Raw genomic sequence first — 24,317 nt, forward strand, 5'->3', positions numbered from 1 at the left:
AGTCAAGGGCCCCTGATGGAGTCAAGGGCCCCTGCGCCTCCAGTGACGCGTCCCTGGTGTCAAGGGCCCCTGCTGGAGTCAAGGGCCCCTGATGGAGACAAGTGCCCCTATGCCTCCAGTGACGCGTCCCTGGAGTCAAGGGCCCCTGATGGAGTCAAGGGCCGCTGTCCCTCCAGTGACGCGTCCCTGCTGTCAAGGGCCCCTGCTGGAGTCAAGGGCCCCTATGCCTCCAGTGACGCGTCCCTGGAGTCAAGGGCCCCTGCTGGAGTCCAGGGCCCCTGCTGGAGTCAAGCGCCGCTGTGCCTCCAGTGACGCGTCCCTGGAGTCAAGGGCCCCTGCTGGAGTCAAGGGCCCCTGCGCCTCCAGTAACGCGTCCCTGGTTGCAACGGCCCCTGCTGGAGTCCAGGGCCCCTGCTGGAGTCAAGCGCCGCTGTGCCTCCAGTGACGCGTCCCTGGAGTCAAGGGCCCCTGCTGGAGTCAAGGGCCCCTGCGCCTCCAGTAACGCGTCCCTGGTTGCAACGGCCCCTGCTGGAGTCAAGGGCCCCTGCTGGAGTCAAGGGCCGCTGTGCCTCCAGTGACGCATCCCTGGTGTCCAGGGCCCCTGCTGGAGTCAAATGCCCCTATGCCTCCAGTGACGCGTCCCTGGTGTCAAGGGCCCCTGCTGGAGTTAAATGCCCCTATGCCTCCAGGGACGCGTCCCTGGTGTCAAGGGCCTCTGCTGGAGTCAAATGCCCCTAATTCTCCAGTGACGCGTCCCTGGAGTCAAGGGCCCCTGATTGAGTCAAGGGCCCCTGATGGAGTCAAGGGCCCCTGCGCCTCCAGTGACGCGTCCCTTGAGTCAAGGGCCCCTGCTGGAGTCAAGTGCCCCTGCTGGAGTCAAGGCCCGCTGTGCCTCCAGTGACGCGTCCCTGGTGTCAAGGGCCCCTGCTGGAGTCAAGGGCCCCTGCGCCTCCGGTGACGCGTCCCTTGAGTCAAGGGCCCCTGATGGAGTCAAGTGCCCCTGCTGGAGTCAAGGGCCGCTGTGCCTCCAGTGACGCGTCCCTGGTGTCAAGGGCCCCTGCTGGAGTCAAGTGCCCCTATGTCTCCAGTGACGCGTCCCTGGAGTCAAGGGCCCCTGATTGAGTCAAGGGCCCCTGATGGAGTCAAGGGCCCCTGATGGAGTCAAGGGCCCCTGTGCCTCCTATGACGCGTCCCTGGTGTCAAGGGCCCCTGCTGGAGTCAAGTGCCCCTATGTCTCCAGTGACGCGTCCCTGGAGTCAAGGGCCCCTGATTGAGTCAAGGGCCCCTGATGGAGTCAAGGGCCCCTGTGCCTCCTATGACGCATCCCTGGAGTCAAGGACCCCTGCTGGAGTCAAGGGCCCCTGTGCCTCCAGTGACTCCTCCCTGGAGTAAAGGGCAACTGCTGGAGTCAAGGGCCCCTGTGCCTCCAGTGACGCGTCCCTGGAGTCAAGGGCCCCTGCTGGACTCAAGTGCCCCTGCGCCTCCTATGACGCGTCCCTGGAGTCAAGGGCCCCTGCGCCTCCAGTGACGCGTCCTTGGTGTCAAGGGCCCCTGCTGGACTCAAGTGCCCCTGCGCCTCCAGTGACGCGTCCCTGAAGTCAAGGGCCCCTGCTTGAGTCAAGGGCCCGTGCTGGAGTCAAGGGCCCCTGCTGGAGTCAAGGGCCCCTGCTGGAGTCAAGGGCTCCTGTGCCTCCAGTGACGGGTCCCTGGAGTCAAGGGCCCCTGCTGGAGTCAAGGGCCGCTGCTGGAGTCAAGGTCCGCTGTGCCTCCAGTGACGCGTCCCTGGTGTCAAGCGCCCCTGCTGTAGTCAAGGGCCCCTGCGCCTCCAGTGACGCGTCCCTGGTGTCAAGGGCCCCTGCTGGAGTCAAGTGCCCCTATGCCTCCAGTGACGCGTCCCTGGAGTCAAGGGCCCCTGATGGAGTAAAGGGCCCCTGCTGGAGTCAAGGGCCCCTGCTGGAGTCAATGGCCCCTGTGCCTCCAGTGACGCGTCCCTGGAGTCAAGGGCCCCTGCTGGAGTCAAGGGCCGCTGCTGGAGTCAAGGGCCGCTGTGCCTCCAGTGACGCGTCCCTGGTGTCAAGGGCCCCTGCTGGAGTCAAGGGACGCTGTCCCTCCAGTGACGCGTCCCTGGATTCAAGGGCCCCTGCTGGAGTCAAGGCCCCCTGTGCCTCCAGTGACGCGTCCCTTGTGTCAAGGACCCCTGCTGGAGTCGAGTGTCCCTCGTCTCCACTGACATGTTCCTGGAGTCATGGGCCCCTGCTGGAGTCAAGGGCCCCTGTGCGTCCAGTGAAGCATCCCTGGAGTCAAGGGCCCCTGCTGGAGTCAAGGGCTCCTGCACCTCCAGTGACGCGTCCCTGGAGCTCTGTATGAGAGCTGTTGGGCTGAAAGTAAATGAGGTTGAAGGAGTGAGTTAACAGGTTAATGTGGGGTGCAAAAAGTTAACAGGTTAATGTGGGGTGAAAAAAAAAAGAGAGACAAGAAAATGATGAAAACAAAGAAAATAAAGTGTGGAAGTGGGAGTGGGAAATTGTCTCCTACTGGGAAGCAGTGACGCTACAGGTCACCTTCTTCCCCTGCTGGACACAAAAGAAAACATAATTAGGAGTGTGGTGGATGAAAATAATTAACAACAAGATTTTTGTGTTTGCAGTTAAGAATAAATAAAAATGTTATTTTTGGGGTTTAAAGTCAGTAGAGAACAAAACAAAATAAGCAGAGATGTGTTGGTTTAGGAGTGATGAAAACATATGCAGTCACAGTGAATAATGAAAGTCTCTCAGTCTGTCGTTTACAGGTGGGGAACGGACCTGGATCAATTCTCCACGGGCAGCAGTCGGAAGAAAATTATAGGTTGAAATCATTAGAAAAAAAAATAGAAAACACCCAGCCAGAATTTTTTGGCTGAATTGTTTTGCAGCTTCCCGTCCTCATCCTGAACAAGCAAGCTCCAAGGAAGCTAATCTCTCCCTGAAGACGCCGAGTGCAGTTTCAGAAGCACGAGCACGAACATCAACAATGGACAGGAGTCCAAGAGATAAAACCAGAGTTCTGAGCAGAGAGGTCCAGCAGCGCTGTGGGCAAACGGCATCAGAAAGAGAAGAACCACCATCTAGATTAGATGGATGGAGATGCGTTTCCAGCAAGCTGCAACCTCATTGTGTGTGAAGGACTTTTGAGGAAACTGTCTGAGCTTGACATTTGCCATGTTTGGAGCGAGATGGCAATGAAAGAGACAGTGGGACAAAGAGAGACACGGGACAAAGCTGAAGAAAACTGACTGCCATTGGACTGAAAAGTGGGAGAGAAGAAAAGGAGCAGAAGAGGGCTGAGGTGGCTGTTTTAGTGTGGGGAATCAAATTGGGGTTAAGGAATCCGGGGAGACAAGCGACTGCCTGGAAGTGGAGGCTTGACACAGTGTCCAGACCACCACAAAAGGGGGAGGAAGACAAGCACTGAGGTATGCAAGTGTACTGTTAGAAAAATGGAAAGGTGACACCACACATGCAGCTAATATCCACCAGAGATAACACAAAATCATACACAAAGTGTTACACATTAAAAGAGGGTATTTGTAGAAGGGGTTAACAACACACAGTATGGTTGCCTATGGTAACCTGCAAGCATTTGGGGTTTAGCTGTGCCTGACTATGACAGAGTTTTTCATTTAGATGTTTCTGAAACAAACTTTGGAGTGAACGGAGTTTGTTTCAGAAAAAAGGGGGAAGGTACATGAAAGGATACATAAAAACAGAAAATGTATTAACCCGACTAACACACACACACACACACACACACACGTAATGAAGATCAAACACAATTTTAAGTAGGCAATACTGTTACCATCATCCTGTCTGGTTTATTGAGTGGGTTGAGAACTGATACATAAATGATTGAATTAGTATTATTTTGGGGAACATGATAGCAGGGGTGAACAGAATCTTGCAGCCAGAGTTTAAATGAGTGAAACTAGCAGATTTTTGTTTTGTTTTTGTTTCTGAAGTACGGGTGTTTTCTCACCTATAAGAGAAAGAACATTTTGTGACAAGTCCTAAGACCGGGCTTTTGTATTTTTTCTTTTTCTTTTCTTTTTCAGTTTATTTGTCATTTTTCATTTTATTTTTGTTTTTTGAACAGTGCACTGATTTTTGTTTGTGGATTTCTTTTCTTTGGGCAGATCTGCACGTCGGGAATTGAAAGTGCTACACGTCGTCGGGAGGGCCGTTGCGGGTGGGTTTCTCCACATTAAAATGGGCTCTGGAGAAAGCCACTTATTGGGACAAGTCCCTGTCCAAAAAGGATTCAGCGATGTAATCCGATCTAAAGTTCTTCTTTTTCTTTTTGAAATGACGTCATTTTGCTGAGAGTGGAAACTAAATGCGACGACAGGTTCCACTATCAGCAAAGAAAGAAAGAATGGATGAATGAATGAATGGAAATAAAAACAAACTGACTGACTGGTAAAAGCTGACAAGACTGATTGACTTAACACCATTGTGTGAAGTCAACCCCCACCTGACAAAGGTGTGGATGTATCTCTGTGTGTGTCTCTGTTACAGGAGCAGAAAGATGATAGCAACATCTGAGGTTGCGTGATGGTTTAACCTTTTAAATGCTATTTTTATGTTTGTGAATCTATCAGAGGTGTGTTATTCATGGGCTTGTGTTGCTCACAGAAGTTACTGTGAGAAAGTGTGTACACACCTGTGCAGCGCTAACATTTGCATTCTCTTTTCTACAGCATTACAGTTCTTCATGTGATTTGATGATGTGGTTTTTAGCAGAACAATTGGTGGATGTTTGTTTCTTTATTACAGGTTTTGTTTTCTTTAAGAGTGTATGTGGCATTCGGCAGAGGTGGACAAGTGACATGAGGAAAACAAATGGGGGATGCAGTTTTTGTGGAATATTTGAAGATGGGCTATTGAGCTCATAGTGATAAAATGGGTGGAGTGACATTGTTTAAGGGAAGTCACAGATTAAATTGTGGAATAAATTGGGATGATTCATGATTTGGGACAAATTATGGTAATAATAGTGATTTAATGATTGGAGAAAACCTGCACATGATACTTGTCTGTTATGCTGAGTACTTTATCACTTTCATGATCTCTAGTTGGTTGCAAATGTGAAGTTTGATTTAGATTGTTTTAGGGAGACTGTGCAACATTCTTATGCATGTCTCATTGGGGAGTTGACACATGGCGAAAGCCGTGTGGCGAGAGGAGTGTTATTTTTTCAATTTGTAGATGTCGTGAGGTGCCAGAGGCAAAGTGGGTGTGGCTGAAGGTCTACAAACGAAAGTGGAACGAGCCCAGGTGGACAGGTCCATTCGAGGTGGAGACCAGGACCTCACACCCGGTCCGACTGAAAGGAAAAGGCGAAACCTGGTACCACTGGAGCTAGTGTGCTGTAGCGGAAGAGCCTAAGAGGTCGGAAAGGCTCTCTGCAAAGGAAAAGAGGGGGAACTCGGCTGAGACCCCCCTACATGGATCCCAGCCCAGGGACAGAATAAATCCCTGATCCATGCAACGACTGAAGGGTAGTCTACCCCGGAAGTTGAAGAAAGAAGAGTAAGAGAGAATCACCCGACTCAGAAGATAAAGGTTTAAAAATAATAATAACAATAACGACAAAAACAAAAGTAAATAAAAAAAACAAAACAAAAAGAACAAGTGAAATTACATTGGACAAAAAGCGATGAGAGAAATAACCAAAATGGGGTTATGGGGAAAGTGGAGAGCAATGGTAGTGTTAGGAGTGATAACTGTTGTAATTGTAACTGTGATTTCTCTTGAAAGTGAATTGCCCAGAGACAGTCCACTCCGGGGATACCCCCTTCACAGGCCACGGCGGAGCGAACCAAACGCAGCGAAAAAGGTAAATCTGATGAGTGTTTGGATTATTATGGAGGTATAGAGCTGGACTACGTTAAAGGGTCCACTACTTCGTACACATTCGATCTTTGTGCTGTCATTAAATGTAAAGGTTTAAATAGTTCATGGCGGGGATATGATGTTTGGGTAGGTTGCAATCCAATGGTAGATATAGAGTGTAATAATCAGAAGCTTGGGTTTCAGCGGGACTTCTCAACTGGGCAGGACCTGTTGACTCTCTCACTGAATCGTTGGTATGACACTGTGTGGCCTGCCCGATCTGTGGTGTGTTTATTTCTAGGAGCAGACGTCTCAGGGAAGGATCCATACGGTTTGGTTAAAATTAATTCTAAAGATTCTGCACCTGAAGAATTGTTTTAACACCTCCCTTACCATTGTCACTTTCTGAATCGGGCCCACAAATACTTGAAGTAGACAAGACTAGACTTAACAAGTCTAACAGTATACAAGACTCAAACTTAAATAGCTTATTTCAATGGCCACTGGCTATCGTGACAGCAGTTTGTGGCTAGATTGGCTCATCCAAAATGCTAGAGAACGAAATGTTTCAGATTGTGTGGCGTGCCCAGCTGCTCGCCCACATCTTTTCACAGAAACAGCTCCCCTATATCCAGAAGACCAGTGGGGGTTTGAGTGCATGCTTAGACTCACGAGAGAAGCGGTTTCTGAAGGTAATTGCACTACGTTAGCTAGTTTGTTTCCACCAATAGGTAATGACACTGTACTTGGTCCTTTCACACCAAGAAGAGCCAACTACACATGTTTTAACTTTACTGTGTCTTTCCCTGACAGACATGAACATGAGGCCGGGGAGATAAACGCTGATTGGTGCACTGTGACGTACCAGGCCAGAGGAAAGGTATCCAAAAACACTGGCACTGAAATAGGCCTGTGGCACATGCTGGTTTATATTATTATTGTGGTGGGTACAGATTATATGTTAGAATTCCTAGTGGGACTTCTGGTCTCTGTGCTATGGTACGTTTAGGTGCACCTCTCGTTCTAGTAGGTGAAAAGGGGGTAAGCCCGGCACCGCTCAATTGACAGCCAGACGGCGGCGCCATGTGTTGGGCAAGCGGTCATCAGGATCCTTTGACCTTACATTAGGATCACCGATATATGTAGATGCCATTGGAGTCCCTAGGGGTGTGCCTAATGTATTTAAGTTAGCTGACCAGGTTGCTGGAGGATTTGAAAATCTTCCCATAATTTCTGCATTTTTTCCAGTAACTCCAAATAAGAATGTGAATCGTATTAATTATGTGCACTATAATGTCCTGAGATTGGCAAACCTTACCAGGGACGCAGTTGAAGGACTTGCTGAGCAGTTGGGTCCAACATCTTTAATGGCAGTACAAAATCGGATGGCGTTAGATATGTTGTTGGGATAAAAAGGGGGCGTTTGCGCGATGTTTGGGGATATGTGTTGTACTTTTATTCCAAATAATACAGCTCCCGATGGCTCTGTGACCCGAGCGCTGGAAGGTCTGAGAATGTTGTCCATTACAATGCATGAGCATTCGGGATTAGATGACCTGCTGGAAGCATAGACGACCTCTGTCTTTGGGCAATGGAAAGGTTTCATTATGTCAATTATGGTTTCTTTGTCTGTTTTTATTGCAGTATTAGTGACATGTGGGTGTTGTTGTGTGCCTTGTATCAGAGCCTTGTTCGTAAGACTCATCAGTCGTGCTGTGGGAGAATCTGATACAAAGGCCGACACCATGATGCCACTTTTGGGAAATGGGGAGTCACAGTATGAAAACATTATGGTGAAAGATTTAGTTTAGTTTTATCTGCCATGGAGCAGATAAAAAAGGGGGACTTGTAGGAATGTTTAGCTTATTTTAGAGTTTAGAAATATGTTATCATAGAATGTAGAATTATTGTAGGGACACTGTTTGTAAAGTAATAAAGGCCTCACTCTCTTGTGAAGTTAGGAATAGATTTTAGAGGGCTTCTCCCCCATTGAGCGGAAATTCCCCAGAGGATGTTTTAAGATGGGGGTGTTAACATTTGTAACTGTGGGGGGAGTTTTATGAGCTCTAGGGAGTCATCTACACCCACAGTGTTTTAACTGTCACGCACACACATCCACACGCACACTCACTCATGAGGACTCACATAGACACGTGGGAACGTGCACATGTAGGCATTCACGTGCTCGTGCACATAGACACAGACAGAGTTTGCAGCACACCGTAGGGGGTTTTATGATGGGGTCGCTTCTATAAAACTGACTGTAATGAACAAAGGAGTGAAGATTTTTGCAGAGGGACACTGGCCTCATCTTCCCTTCTAGAAGTGCATGCTTAAAGATGAATGAAGATGAATGTAGATGAATAAAGATTTTGTGAAAATGACTACTGAGTCCGGTGCCATCTCTGGATGCTCGAGGAATAAAAAGAACCGGGGTAAAACTGATTTCGCGACAGCCTCCAGTGACGCGTCCCTGGAGTCAAGGGCCCCTGCTGGAGTCAAGGGCCCCTGCTGGAGTCAAGGGTCCCTGCGCCTCCACTGACACGTCCCTGGAGACATGGGCCCCTGCTGGAGTCAAGGGCCCCTGCGCCTCCTGTGACGCGTCCCTGGAGTCAAGGGCCCCTGCTGGGGTCAAGAGCCCCTGCACGTCCAGTGACGCGTCCCTGGAGTCAAGGGCCCCTGCTGGAGTCAAGGGCCCCTGCGCCTCCCGTGACGCGTCCCTGGTGTCAAGGTCCCCTGCGCCTCCAGTGGCGCGTCCCTGGAGTCAAGGGCCCCTGCTGGAGTCAAGGGCCCGTGCTGGAGTCAAGAGCCCCTGCTGGAGTCAAAGGCCCCTGCGCCTCCAGTGACGCGTCCCTGAAGTCAAGGGCCCCTGCGCCTCCAGTGACGCGTCCCTGGAGTCAAGGGCCCCTGCTGGAGTCAAGGGCCCCTACTGTAGTCAAGGGCCCCTGTGCCTCCAGTGACGCGTCCCTGCTGGAGTCAAGGGCCCTGCACCTCCAGTAATGCGTCCCTGGAGTCAAGGGCCCCTGTTGGAGTCAAGGGCCCCTGCTGGAGTCAAGGGCCCCTGCGCCTCCAGTGACGCGTCCCTGTAGAAACTCCAGTAACAGTAAAGTTCAAATCCTCTTCATCTCGGTTGTTCACAGACGTCGTTTTGGTGAAACAGAATTAACTGTATGTTAAAACTAATAAAAATAAATGATAACAATAAATAAAATATGAATGACTCAAACTGGACACACAACCTCTCTCTTTGCCTTGTAACTTGTGCATCCATGTATGTTTACACATTACAATGAATCACCTGTTTAACATTTTCTAAATAATCTGTAATGACATTAGACGTACTTGCACAGAACTGTATCATGAATCAAACAATCAAATTAACATCTGTTAGGTATATTTTCTTTTTTTGCCTGTCCCGTTTGGCTCTTTTGCCATCAGAATTATTGTCTAAAGGCAAAGAAAGATGCCCAACTGATTTACTTTACCAAATGGACCATCCCAGCTTTGCCGTAATGGTCTATTTGATTCACCCTTTATTGTTTATTTTATTTTAATTTCACTTGTTAAGTACGGGACAGACTTGACTTGAAAGGGGAGAAAGAAAAACAGCGGAGAAGAGGGACGGGGATAAAGGGCAAAAAACAAAAATCAACAAAATAAGCAGACAAAAAATACATATATCGATCACCTGGATCACCTGTTGAGAAAGAAAAGAAAAGAACCAGAAGAAAAAAAAGAGCAATACAATAAACAACATCATGATGATCTATGGGAATATAACAGTAAATACTAAATATTAAACATTATTGTGCAGCACGTAATATCTACAGCGCACAGTGTGCTTTAAGGTAGGAGCCAAAAAGGGTGTAGCTTGTGTGTGTGTGTACACCTGTGAGCATGGACGCGCTTGTTTTTTTAAAAGGTTCCTTCATGTAATGATCTGCTAGAGGGTGTGGGGGGGCCACAGCCCCGTCCTCCAGGGCATGAAGCAGGTATGGAGGAGATCAAAACTCCAGACATCCAGAGGCCCCCAGAACACAAGAGACCAAGGAAGACTAACAGAGGGGCAGCCGCGCCACTGTCCCAGAAAGAGCTGAGGAGAGTCCCAGATGAGGGGTCACCCAGCAGCCGCGGAGCAGAAGCCAGGGGGAGTTGCAGTGACGCGCCCGTGAGCTCCGCCGGCAGCCAGCTGTGCCTGAGTGACTGAGCCCCAGGCCGAGAGGCTGAGGGCACCCCACCTCCGAAGGGGCCCAAGCGAGCCCCAGGCTCCAGGCCCCGATAAGCGGCCGCCAAGGAGTGAGCCGGCGTGTACCTGGACGCCCATCCCCAGACACAAAGAACCACCAACGCACCGATGTCTGAGGGAGTCCGCCACTGGCAGGGGAAGTGGTGGTGGGGGGAGATAGGCCTCCAAACCTTGGAGGGCCTGAGATGTCCCCAGAGAGGTGGCGTCTGATAGCCAACCTGACATATAGACACAGACATACAGGCACACACAAATACAAACATCCATTCCCACCCTCATGCTCTCATATGCACTTACTCCACACTCAACCAACGTGGAGACAGACATAAAGAGACGCTGTACACACGATCACACTCCCCAAGCGTACTCTACGAACCGGGTCTAGGTACCCTTGCCCCTGGAGGGGGGAACTGCACCCAGACCCAGGTGGTATTACCCTTTTCCCTGCGGTGGGGAGAGGCAGACCGCCCCGACTCCGCAGCAGCAGGGAGGCCCCACACTCCAGACCGCAGTCGGACGGCCAACTCCTCCTCCTAGCCCCCCCGCTCCAGCAGGTTGCAGACAACGGAGGTGAGAGAAGACTCCAAACCTCCCTCCACCCGCTCATTGTAGTGTTGATGCATGTGTGTTCTAAGGTGCATTTAAAACCCAGGAGGGCATGGAGCTACCTGCCAGAGAGCAGCAGGTAAGTGCATAGTCCCTCCTGATAGCCCTCAATGTCTAAGTGTATTTAAAATTGAGAGGTGGGCAACGACGCCAGGGGTGAGGTGTACACCCTGATGGTAACCTGGATTCCATGTATCGTGCCCACCCCCAAGATCCTATATGTATGTGTAATGAGAGTGTGAGTAATGTGAATGTCTAAGTTGTGGGATAAAATTGAGGCAGAGGCAGCCAGAAGAAGACAGGGGGGGGGGGGGGGGGGGGGGGGGGTAGCCTTCTCTGCACCCTGGTGACATACCCCTACTCCAAGGCCCTGCATGTGTGGGTGGTTGTGGTAGAGCGGGAAGAGGGAGGCAGCTGGAGATGGGGAGGGAAGGAAGGGAGGGTCAAGTGACCCCTCCCTGGGGCCAGCTCCCCCGCTGACCCCAGTAGGCACCCCCATACTCCGCGACCCGCCAGGGAAAGGGGGCCCAGGCCCATCCAGACCGGGGACCAGTGCAGCAGCGCCTCCCGGCCCCACAGAGCCTGGGACAGTCCACCCAACCCCACCACAGAGAAAACTGCACCCACCCCACCATCCACTCATCTTCCAGACTACATAAGACAATAGACGCCCAGGCTGAGATCTTCCTCCACCTCTCCTGTATCTCCCCTTCCTGCAGAGAGAGTTCCTGAAGAGAGGAAAGCTCCTGCAAGATGTGACAATCTCCCCCACCAGTTGAAAAGCCCCCCAGGTGGCTCGATGCACCGGCGGCACCCCATTTACATTTACATCCACATTTGTAGGTTAAAAGACCTGTTTTGTTTTTTTTTTTGTTTTTTTTTAATCATGCCCCTGCTTTGTCACACTGAATCATGTTGAAAAGATATATTTTCATGGCTCCCCCCATTACCATTACCTTGTACTTTTTTCAACCAGTCTATTTTATTTTGTGACATTAACATCTTTAATGTACCCCGCCAGTATAATTATTAATAGCTGTGTTATTATTTATAATGCATCTTTTTATCATGTGCAGATCTACCAAGGGTCGGTGGCACAGTTCAACTTTTGTGGTAAGTTATAACACTTCATATTTAGTCACATAAGTAAGTTGTTTCTTCAGTTGTTGAGTTCTTATAAAATAATTTTGTATAATTGTACAAAATTACTGAGGATACATCGAATGTGTAAATCCCAATCAACAATTTTACTGTGATATTCGCTCATGTTTAGAGAATCTCCATTATATTGATTACTGAGTTTCCATTTTTTTGTAGGGCCAAATTTGTATTAAAAATTAATATTTTCATGTGATGTGAAAATACTCAATCATTTTTAATTTTTAAAAGAAACCATTCATTAAGTACCTTAAAGTGCAGATTTCAGTAGTTGTTGAAATGCATATAAAATGTCCCCCAAAAAACGTCTTGATACGTTGATTGGGGTATTTCAAAATTAAAAATGTTTAGAAACCCAAATTTTGACTGAAAGTTTCATAATCTGGACGTGTGATGTAACTGAAGGGAGTTGTATGTTATGCCCTGTTGGCAGTAGGTGGTGTTTGTGAGCGTATATAATTATGATTCGGGTATGTTTAAAGCTGACCTTTACAGTTAACTCCTGGCTAAAAAGATGTCCAAAGCTGTGATGTCATAGCTGGACACCATGGTCATTTTAGTCTTGGCTGAACATTCACTGTGTTCTGCAATGGTTGTGTACAAAATTATAGGAAATTTTGTAAACCAGAAACACGCAAACCGTGTTGATATTTGGAGTAGCAAGTTCTGTCTACCCAACTGCCATCGTAGAGCACGGACTGAAAGTTTTGCTTTCACTACAACTACAATGGCGTGCAGTCATTATGTGTTGGTTTCAACACTATCTAGTTGAGCTCCAACTAGTGTGACTAAACATTTGTAAAAGTCCCCGGATGATGACAACAAAGCACAACCAAGATGCTACCAAGTGCTTGGAATTCATAACAAAACAGTGGGAAAATAATGGCGTTTTGTGGCAGGTTATGCTTTATGTAAAAGCTGCAGTGTCTAGTGCCCCAACAACTTTCATTATATGGATATAGGCTGGTCAGGAATTGATCTAAATATCTCTCAAAGGACTCAAAATAGCACCTAAGTTGTGTGAGTGAGTAAACAAACATTTTGCATTCCATAAGGCTCACGTTGCAAAAAACGGTAGATCTCCTTGAATGTTTGTCAAGAAACTGGCAATTATATAAATATAGAAATAGAATTATTTGCATGGTAAAGTAATAGATCATCTAAGCAGGTGTGATTTGCACTTTAAAATTGTTCTTGAAAGGGGAAACAGAAGAAGATCAGGTCAGTTTGGAGGATATGAGAGTCCAGATAAAAAATGAGGTTGAGAAGACTGAGCCCAACAAAGTAATGATTGAAAAACTGATGCAGACTACCTTTGCACTTCGTCACCATGAAATTGTTCAAGACAACCCAATGGTAAAGAACTTCTTAGAGAAATGGCCTGCTCTGCGATTTGACTCTCAGGTATCTGTGCTTTGATTTTTTTTTTTCTTCTTCAGTTTAACATGAAACAATGCAAGTTCAGCAGATCTCTTCAGATTCAGATAATAAATAAATAACACATAAATAAATAATAGATAACAAACAAAAATATATGTCAGCTTTGTGATACACTTGTGCTTGTGGTTCGGGTCCAATTTAAAAAAAAAAAAAAGAAAAAAAAAAAAACTTCATAGGACATCTATAAAACAAGGTTAGACAGAAGTTGGGCAATTCCTCTTTAATGATAAGATGTAAATTTGGTCAGTAATTTGGCTTCATGTTGGATGTTTTTGTCCTGTTTTATTTTAGATTTGTGCGGAGTTCCGAGTCACAAACATCAACCTGCGGAACCAGTTCTACGCTGAACTTGACAGACACACACCACGACTTATGGCTCTATACAGACAGAAGGCTGCACGGACTGGCAAGATATCAGAGGCTCTGCGAACCATCCTGAATCATTATGATCTTCAGGTGAATATTGATAATGATAAAATTAACACAAATTAAAAGTTTCACCGATAAAAACTCAATTTTTCCTTGCTTTGAACATTTGTGTTTTATACAGATTACAGCTCTGATCTGGTATGTTACTTTAAAATACTGTGTAGGATTTTTGTCAAATGAGTAAGATACAGACTCTTTGTCATAAGAGACAGAAAGGTTGTGTCTTAAAAGAAATGTCTCCAAAATTATGTAGAGTCACATGCCATGCAGTTTCATAAACATGTATTCTCCCCAAAGAATGACACCTGAAAACTTTGTGTTCAATGAACTTTTCTTTTCCCTTTTTAGGAGGCGCCTGATATCAACGTGAAACGCACTGCAGTGCTTCGTGCCCTTCCTGTATACCTGCGGGAGGAGGACCCAGAATTCTTTAAGACATGTAATGTAAGTGTATTTTTGCATCACTTAAATTCTGCCAGTGAGATAAAACACCATGGATTTTTTAAAATCCAATTTAATACCCACCCTCTAGGGTGGAGTGCCCACTCCGGGTCGGGGATGAGTTCCTGCCCCAAGTGGAGGAGTTCAAGTATCTCGGGGTCTTGTTCGCGAGTGATGGGAGAAGGGAGCCGGAGATCGACAGACGGATTGGGGCTGCAGCTGCAGTAATGCGGACGCTGCACCGGTCCGTCGTGGTGAAGAGGGAGCTGAGTGTAAAAGCGAAGCTCTCAATTTACCGGTCGATCTACGTCCCTACCCTCACCTATGGCCACGAGCTGTGGGTAGTGACCGAAAGAACGAGATCGCGGATACAAGCGGCAGAAATGAGCTTCCTCCGAAGGGTGGCTGGCCTCTCCCTTAGAGATAGGGTGAGAAGTTCGGCCATCCGGGAGGGGCTCAGAGTAGAGCAGCTGCTGCTCCACATCGAAAGGAGCCAGCTGAGGTGGTTCGGGCATCTAACAAGGATGCCCCCTGGGCGCCTCCTGGGTGAGGTGTTCCAGGCATGTCCCACCGGGAGGAGGCCCCGGGGCAGACCCAGGACATGCTGGAGAGATTATATCTCTCGGCTGGCCTGGGAACGCCTTGGTATTCCCCCGGATAAGCTGGAGGAGGTGGCTGGGGAGAGGGAGGTCTGGGCCTCTTTGCTTAGGCTGCTGCCCCCGCGACCCGGCCTCGGATAAAGCGGATGAAGATGGATGGATGGAATTTAATACCCTAGCAGCTACCAAATTGTACAAGCAAAATACCCTCTCTTTAGAAAACCCTCACACACACACACAGGGTCAGGAGCAGGGCACAGGCGTATCACAGCACTTCGGCTACGCTGCAGGTGGCCCCAAAATCAAGGCTGAAGTCAAGATTTAGTTTCTTTTTGAGATAAAGTCATAAAATAAAAAATGACGTCTTTTTTTTTTTTTTTTTTTTTTTTTTTAGAAAAATAACAAACATACTAATTATGTAATGCAAGAAGCTAACGCGTTAATGTACATTTTTCAAAAAAGTAGAGTACCCTAACCCGTTACAAAGTAACCCACTACATTGCTGAATTTTTTGCTAGATTACAGGTCTTGCTTGTCACATTCTCTCAAACCAACCTTACTTATTGATACTGTGTCTATTCCAGGCGGACACATTGGATGAGTCGACCCTCATTGACACTCCAGTTGCCCTTCTCACAGTGGTTACCGACGGCGCTTCCCAGACCAGTTCTGTCCATTTTACTTCCTCAAGCATGGCCGTTGTGGTGGAAGGCGACTTGGTGATGCGTGATATTCCCAGATTTGCAGATGCATTTGCCTTATTGTTTGGCTTGATCTATGCTCTGCATTTGGACTACCCCAGGAAGCTCGTTCACACATTTACCTTTGTCCAAAAAATCTTCATGGGGCTTGATGACGGCAAACCTCTGAAACCCTGCCTACATGCTCTTAAAAATGATTTGTTGCTGAAAGAGTAGTTCTGGAAGGAATATAAGGCAATGTTTGGTAGGACATGCACTCTGTTACTGAGCACTTTGTTTTAAGCACTTTATTTAAAGCACTTTAAGTTTACTACAGACTTTGGGTGGATTTAACTCCATCAGTTTACCTAATTTTGCTTTGGTTATTTGGAAGATGATCATCTTTATTTGTACCCATTTTATAAAATTGTTTTTCATTTCTTTTTCAAACAAAAGTGATTAGTATTTGACTTTTTATTTTGAATTTATGTATTTTGAGTAAGATGCAATTAGGACTGATGTTGTCCTTTGTGATTTTATAAAAAGATACATGTTCTACATTGAATTTATAATGCTCACTTTATGGTGCCAATGTCCATGTTAGTGGTTATATAAAAATACTAAGTGATGTTTTTACATTTCCATAAAAAATGTTAAATAAACAAAATGTAAAGTAAATGAATTTCTCTAATTTTTTTTACTAGTCTACACTCAAACATTTAAGAATAAATATCTTTTAATTAATAATCATATAATTTGAGTTTAGTTTGTAATATAATTGCATTGTGTTGGATCAAAATAGTAAACTACAAAAAACACAAAAATATTAAAATTAAAGTGTTACACCCCGGCCTAGGCAACCGGGGTGCAACGTAGAAAAACAAAGATAAGGAAAATAAAACCACGAAGGCTCTCCACCAAAATCCCAAAACGAAAATATCCCATGACGAAAGTATTAACAAACCCATTCACAACTATTTACAACAGACTATTTATTTACAACAAAACACCAAACTATTTACAACACGGGGGAGATCGCGACCATGACACACTGAAACACAGGGTTTAAATACCTAGAGGGAGCAATCAGGAAAATGGACAACAAGAGGGAAACACAGCTGGGGCAACTCAGAACTGACGAGACAGGGAAACGTAAACTGAAAAGACTAAGATAACACAGACTTTCAAAGTAAAGCAGGAAATACATAAGTCATGCAAAAACAAAACACTGACACACCGAAACGTAACATTTCCCCCTACCCAAAAATCAAACATGTAACCCCAAGTGAAAAGTTTGATTCAAACAAACGAAGGCTGAAACGAAGGCAGACGAAGCTGATGGAGGCTGGAGCGGTCCCACTGACCCTCCAGCAGACGACGAAGGCTGGAGCGGTCCCTCGGACCCTCCAGCGAAGGCGGATGAAGGCTGGAGCGGTCCCACGGACCCTCCAGCGACGACAAAGGCTGGGGCGGTCCCACGGACCCTCCCCCCAGCGAAGGCGGATGAAGGCAGACGAAGCTGATGGAGGCTGGAGCGGTCCCACGGACCCTCCAGCAGACGACGAAGGCTGGTGCGGTCCCCCGGACCCTCCAGCAGAGGCGGATGAAGGCTGGAGCGGTCCCTCGGACGCTCCAGCGAAGGCGGATGAGCAGCTCACTAGCTGCACACATGGACACGCAGCCCACCAGCTGCACACACGGACACGCAGCCCACCAGCTGCACACACGGACACGCAGCCCACCAGCTGCAGAAGGCTGGAGCGGTCCCTCGGATCCTCCAGCGAAGGCGGATGAAGGCTGGAGCGGTCCCTCGGATCCTCCAGCGAAGACAGACGAGCAGCTCACTAGCTGCACACATAGACACGCAGCCCACCAGCTGCACACACGGACACGCAGCCCACCAGCTGCAGAAGGCCGAAGCTGTCCCTCCTTCGGACCCTCCAGCGATCCCGGACGAGCCCCCATATGTTACACCCCGGCCTAGGCAACCGGGGTGCAACGTAGAAAAACAAAGATAAGGAAAATAAAACCACGAAGGCTCTCCACCAAAATCCCAAAACGAAAATATCCCATGACGAAAGTATTAACAAACCCATTCACAACTATTTACAACAGACTATTTATTTACAACAAAACACCAAACTATTTACAACACGAGGGAGATCGCGACCATGACACACTGAAACACAGGGTTTAAATACCTAGAGGGAGCAATCAGGAAAATGGACAACAAGAGGGAAACACAGCTGGGGCAACTCAGAACTGACGAGACAGGGAAACGTAAACTGAAAAGACTAAGATAACACAGACTTTCAAAGTAAAGCAGGAAATACATAAGTCATGCAAAAACAAAACACTGACACACCGAAACGTAACATAAAGTATATAGTTTTTAAGTAAAGCTCAATTAATAAAATAAAAATATAATTTAAAATTTTTAAGTTAACAATAAATACAAATTTTGAATACCCCATACTTATAAAAGATGAGTTTGTGTACTTAAAACTTTTGAGGTAATCAGTTTCCACAAATGTTTTAAGTTCAGTCAACTGATTCGGGTTTACAGTGTAGGGCATGAAGCAGGTATGGAGGAGATCAAGACTCCAGACATCCAGAGGCCCTCAGAACACAAGAGATCAAGGAAGACCAACAGAGGTGCAGCCGCGCCACTGTCCCAGAAAGAGCTGAGGAGAGTCCCAGATGAGGGCTCACTGTTAGGTATATTTTCACTTTATTAACTTAACTCTAATCAGCTCACATGGCTGATCATTGTAGTTGCTGTGATGTTTGTTTAGAGAAGCGTGACAGAACCGAGCTCAGTACTGTTAAAATCAGCACTTCACCGAGTTCTTTTGAATCCTCAGAGGCAACCGATGGAAGACAAAACACTGCTCAGTATACCATTTAACACTTTATTTCTCTTTAACAATACTTCTAGAAGGGAGATGCATCCTGCATGACACGCTGCCGCAGATCTCAAAATGGTGACGAGCCCCTGACAGTTTTATTACAGAAGCATCTCATTCTAGACTAAACAACAGCATTCCTGTAACTCTCCACAGAAAATAGTTCCCTCTTATCTATATTTTCCTGGGAAAATATAGATAAGAGCAAGCATGAGTGAGAGTCTGCAGCTTTCTACTTCCCAAGGACACAGTCTCATGCCTTTATAGTAGAATATATATATATATCCTTCTTTCTCCGCCTTTCTCTGTGAAGGAGTGTTAGTTTTGATTGCCTGCACTGTTCTGCTTCTTATATTTCAATAAATAAATAAATAAATAAAACAATCAATTATACTATAAATGAATTTTGTCTATAATTAGTAAAATCTGGATACTTTAGAAATCCCAGTAAGTACCTTTAAACTTTTTATGGAAACTAATCAAACATTCAGGTGAAAAAAAAGAGTCGAACCAGATTTTAAAAAAAAATTAAAACCGGATTTCAATAAAAAAAGATTTCAGGCAAAGCTGCTAAACCAAATGAAAACCATCAAGAAAACTCCAGTGTTGATGAAAAGGAAACATTAAAGACTTGCTCAAAGAAAAACCATCAACTACAGCTGGCACAGTCCTGCACACCAATTAGAGAGACTGAACAGGTCTGCTCTCCCGAGTTAGTACTGGAGGGTCAAATGACTGTAGGGTGGAGCCAAATCTGTATGACAGAGTGTAAGTGACAAAAATTGTGTTTATTTTTTTGATACTCCTTTATAGATGTGCACTAGCTGTACAGGAGAAAAGTGGCTGACAGCTGAGTCAGTGTCTCACACACACACACACATGCAGGCACGCATGCACACACACAGCGATGTCAAAGTATTTACGGGAAATGTAAAGAGAAGCACAGAAACATTCTTCTTCTCTGACACACACACAGTAAAAATGTCTTTGTTTCACTGTCTGTGAAGGTTCTCAGTCATCCAGGTCATCGTAGTCAAAGGAGCTTGCAAAGAAAAGTGTCTTTAGGAGTGAAAGAAGCCATCTATGTCCACTGTGAGCGACCATCTTTGAACAGAGGCGGGGGTTTACGACACCAACTCTCTGCCATCTATAATCCAGTTTTGAGATCCCTTCCCAGATGCCTTAACGCCCACTCACATCCTGGGCCATCTGACCTCAGGAATTCGCATGATAAGGTGGGGCCAGGTTTCACAATGAACTCACCCGAAACTCTGGCTGATTGGGTCCCACACCCAATTTCACACCTTGGCTCAGGCGATTAGAGGATCATCAGGGGGTCCTTTTGTCCCTCTGTGGGGGTCACTCCCACTAGGTTTATATCTGGGACTCTCCACCATTTGACCTTAGAACTGAAGAAGCTTCTCGGATGAGAGGTGAAACGTCTTCAAGCAACTTAAAGAAGTCCAGACGCTTTTCTTTGCAAGCTCCTTTGACTCTTTGTTTCACTGGCATGCAGTTCAACAGTTTATGGTGAATTTATTTCTCACACGCACTTGAAGAAGAATGAGTGCAGCACCCTGTCGTCCCTAAAACTGTACAAATGTGTAAAAAATGAGCTACATCTTGTCCAGATAACACTGCTGTGACTTCATGTTAGACCCTCATCATCACTTACTGAGATGAAGCAGAGACAGAAGACTTTATGATCAGTTTATTTGGAAATTTGATTAGGCCTCAGTCATAACTGTGTACTTATGCAAACCTGTGATGGTAGCTGAGATTAGCAAAGCTTTAGAAAAGAGTTCCAACTCCACTACATCATACTGCATATTACACACAGTAATGCCTGCAGCACCCTGGTGTCCTGAACACTGTGTAAAGGTGTCACTAAAGTTTTTATGTCACTCTTCCACACAGCAAAATCTCCAGTGTTAAATTAACACTAGAGAGTGTCTATATGGGTCCACACCTCTGAGTGTTAAATACAACACTGTTGAGTGTTAAATTAACACTTTTGACAGTGTTATATGTTTAACTAGGAGTCCCAGGCTTCTACCTTTCTACCTTTAAAACCCACCACCAGCCAAATGGCTGGTAGGCTTTTAGCTAGGCTTTAGCTTCAGCCAAGTGGAAGCTAAATTGGCTAGTCATTCATATGTAAATTAGGTTGTTAGCTGGGAATTCTGGAGGGAGGGGAGTGGGGGTGTGTGGATGAGGGGGTGGGGGAGCTGCTAAAAGCTGTGAACTTCCTTTTGTGTTTCATCTTGATGCATTCTCAATCATCCAGGGAAATAAATCTCCAAAAGTCACCAACTTGGAGTGTTTCAGTTTGCCATCTTAGGGAGAAATCAACACACATGGGTGTAGGTCCTTTGTTGCTGAGATTTATTGATAAAAACAGTACAAAAAACCAACCATTTGTACACATATTTACAAATAATAATAAAAAGTGAGTGAGTACATTTCAACATTTTCAGCAATCACTCACAATCCTGGCACTGCCATGGTATCTGTAGTCTGCATTTACCACATGTGTATCTGTAGCAGTGAACACATCGCACAGTGGCATGATTGTTCTTGCATTTGTGTTTGACCTGACACATGGCTCTTTTTCCAGGACTAGGTGTGGAGGGTTGTGTCCAACTGTTCTTTTCTTGCCTTCTTCTCAGCTACATGAGAGTGAGCCAACTCTCTTGCAAGCTCCACCACATTTACATATGAATGACTAGCCAATCCACTAGTGGATTGAGGAATTTCCCTGCGAATCTTGTTGACTGTGCCGAGGGTGGTGGTTTTCAGTCTAAGAAGTTTTTGCGCAAGTGAAAGCGATGTGAAAAAATTGTCCGTGGTAACATTTCTGCCCTTGTCTAGGAATGGTTCCATCAGCCTCATTACTACATTTTCAGAAAGTCTCTCCCCAGTGGGACGATTGGGGTCCTTGCCAAGATATGGGAAGACATTGCAAATGTACTTGGATTTTAGGTCGCAAGCCACCCAAAACTTGATCCCAAACTTGTCAGGTTTACTTGCAATATACTGCAGGAAACAGCACCGGGTCTTTGATGGGAAAAGCTGTTCATCAACGGTGATATGTAGACCAGGGTTGTAGCACGTGATGCAGTTGGTGACCAATGATCCCCACACACTGGAAATTGCAGCGAACTTATCAGTCTTTGCTCGATTTGCTCCATTGTGGCATCAATCAGACCACTGGTATAATGTTGAAATGTACTCACTCACTTTTTATTATTATTTGTAAATATGTGTACAAATGGTTGGTTTTTTGTACTGTTTTTATCAATAAATCTCAGCAACAAAGGACCTACACCCATGTGTATTGATTTCTCCCTAAGACGGCAAACTGAAACACTCCAAGTTGGTGACTTTTGGAGATTTATTTCCCTGGATGATTGAGAATGCATCAAGATGAAACACAAAAGGAAGTTCACAGCTTTTAGCAGCTCCCCCACCCCCTCATCCACACACCCCCACTCCCCTCCCTCCAGAATTCCCAGCTAACAACCTAATATACATATGAATGACTAGCCAATTTAGCTTCCACTTGGCTGAAGCTAAAGCTTAGCTAAAAGCCATTTGGCTGCTCTCCGGGTTTTAAAGGTAGAAAAAGCCAAATGGCAGTCCGTGGTGATGTAAGTGTTAAAAGTAACCTAGTCAGTTTTGAAGATTAACAATGGCTAACACTGAGCAGTGCTGATTTTCTAACACTGGAAAATAACTCAAAATGTTAGAAATATTCCAGTGTTAGAAAATCAGCACTGCTCAGTGTTAGCCATTGGTATCAAACGTTTGTGCTACGTTTGTGCTGGTTTGTGCTGCTAAAATTTTCGTTTGTGCTGCCTCTGTTTTAAAGATATTAATGAAAAGGTAAAGGTCAAAATGTCAACCAGCCCCCCCACATTATCCAAATCAAACAAAATTGATGTTAAACGTTTGTGCTACGTTTGTGCTGGTTTGTGCTGCAGAAATTGTTGTTTATGCCGCTATTATTTTAAAGATATTAACAAAAATTTCTAGAGGTCAACAGCGGTCAACCAGCGTCCATCTTGTTGCTCTTCACAAGATTGGGGCCCACATATTTCATATTTCTGCCTGTTTCAGGTGAGAGACAACCATTCACACTCACATTCACACCTATGAGCAATTTAGAATGACGACTTATCCTACCCCACTAACTGCATGTCTTTGGACTGTGGGAGGAAGCTGGAGTGTCCAGAGATAATCCACACAGGTACAGGGAGAACATGTAAACATGCATCAGATCCCAGTTCTGCCCGAAGAGCACAAGTTTGCTACAAGACACCGAAATTAAACTGAAACCTGCAAAGTTCATTACGAGCCTTTGAGTTTAAGCACAGAACAAAATGGAGGATGTTTGTATTTTAAAGTTCAGCTTTACCTCTGTCACTTTGACAGAGGACGTGTTAAACTGACAAAATAGAATGAATTCAGTATTAAAAACATGCATGCTGATCGTTTTTCACACTGAAAGGCTGATGTGAAAACAGTGGCATCACCTTGCATCGACTCCTGTCAAGTCATGTCAGCTGCTCAAAGCTGAGTACAGCAGGTTGAGCGGTAGGTCATAAATATTGATGAAGTCAAATTTGGTTATGAATGAATGTAACAAAAACAATAATAAATGAACATTTAAAAAGCATGTGAGCAGTTGGGTGTCACTTCTCGTGCTGCTGCTAAAGTCTGTGGATTCAGTTCTGCTGCTGAAGCTCAGAGAGCTGCACGCTGAAACACCTGAGCTGGACAAAGAGCTCCAGAGAAGCCTCGTTTGACCAGCAGCCCAGTAAAATACCTGCAGAGTGTCAGGAGACGTATGTATCAGCTCACTCTGTGTTTCATAAAAGACATAAACAGAGTAGCATACATGCATGCTGCCACTAATAATTTCAGCTTTAATGACTCACGTTGTGTTCATTTAGTCATGAGCTATACAGCTGAATGAAAGGATTTTCAGTTAAGAGTTTGAATAAGTGTTAAGAGGTTAATACAATTAACTCAATATATTTCATCTCATTCTCAATATTCTAATCTTAGGTTACCTTATATGTTCATTTAATATACAAGATTTAATTTCATTTAACATAATTTGGAGTGGCAAAACTGTTGTGTGTCTTTTGAGTGAAACTGTGTGAAATGAAAGAGCTGTATACTTTCTATACTGGCCCCAGCACTGTAGATAGAATATATGTAAACAACATAAAAGACAGTGAGGAAAGAAGACACAAGCAGCAGGCGTATCAAGCAGGAAGTAGGCAACCCTGAGAGGAGATGCTGTGAAGGTCAAAGGTCAGATGAAAACCATCAAGTGTTGGGCAAACTGAAGCTCCTCTGCTGCCACCTACTGGCTCTTATCTTTCTGTGACTGATGCCTTTATACACTATGCTGTATTAGGAACACCTTGCTGGTACTGGGTTGCATCTACCTCAGCACCTGTGTAGCTCAGCAGAGAGATCAGAACTATACAAGACACATAAACAAAACCTTGTTAAACGTTGTTCATCAAAGTTGCTAAACTAAATCAAAACCATCAGCAAAGTCTTTTAATGAAAACATTGAAGAGCGGCTGGAAGAAATGGTAAATGGCCTGTATTTGTATAGCGCTTTACTAGTCCCTAAGGACCCCAAAGTGCTTTACATATCCAGTCATTCACCCATTCACAGACTGGTGATGGCAAAGATGGTGATGGTTACATTGTAGCCACAGCTGCCCTGGGGCGCACTGACAGAGGCGAGGCTCCTCCACTGGGCCCTCTGACCACCACCAACGGGTGAAGTGTCTTGCTCAAGGACACAATGACCGAGACTGTCTGAGCTGGGGCTCGAACCAGCAACCTTCGGATTACAAGACGAACTCTTGAGACAACTCTTGAGCCACAATCCCCCTTGAAAAGAAAAAAAACCCCAT

General features: G+C 45.7%; 1 protein-coding gene and 1 long non-coding RNA gene across 2 annotated transcripts in view; one reads left to right on the top strand and one right to left on the bottom strand.

Moving 5' to 3' along the window:
* The window catches only part of LOC146673433 (uncharacterized), a 461,960-nt gene that overhangs the window by 379,948 nt on the left and 57,695 nt on the right, over positions 1-24,317 (bottom strand). The gene's annotated exons all lie outside the window — the stretch shown is intronic.
* On the top strand, positions 13,102-15,706 carry LOC146673442 (uncharacterized). Its single transcript, XM_085402073.1, has 4 exons — positions 13,102-13,284; positions 13,612-13,776; positions 14,098-14,193; positions 15,374-15,706. The coding sequence occupies exons 1-4, from the start codon at positions 13,117-13,119 to the stop codon at positions 15,704-15,706; spliced, it is 762 nt and encodes a 253-aa protein (XP_085258199.1). The 5' UTR covers positions 13,102-13,116.

Source organism: Rhamphochromis longiceps, linkage group LG3, assembly GCF_057381845.1.
Source record: "Rhamphochromis longiceps isolate RC_006_pf linkage group LG3, R_longiceps_female_GT1.1, whole genome shotgun sequence".
Lineage (NCBI taxonomy): Eukaryota > Metazoa > Chordata > Actinopteri > Cichliformes > Cichlidae > Rhamphochromis > Rhamphochromis longiceps.

What these genes read in the sequence shown, in the direction of transcription:
- LOC146673442 (XM_085402073.1), top strand. Translation starts at nt 13,117, where the DNA reads ATGAGAGTCCAGATAAAAAATGAGGTTGAGAAGACTGAGCCCAACAAA. An exon ending in CTCTGCGATTTGACTCTCAG is followed by an intron (nt 13,285 to 13,611) that starts GTATCTGTGCTT and finishes GTTTTATTTTAG; the next exon opens with ATTTGTGCGGAGTTCCGAGT. An exon ending in TGAATCATTATGATCTTCAG is followed by an intron (nt 13,777 to 14,097) that starts GTGAATATTGAT and finishes TTCCCTTTTTAG; the next exon opens with GAGGCGCCTGATATCAACGT.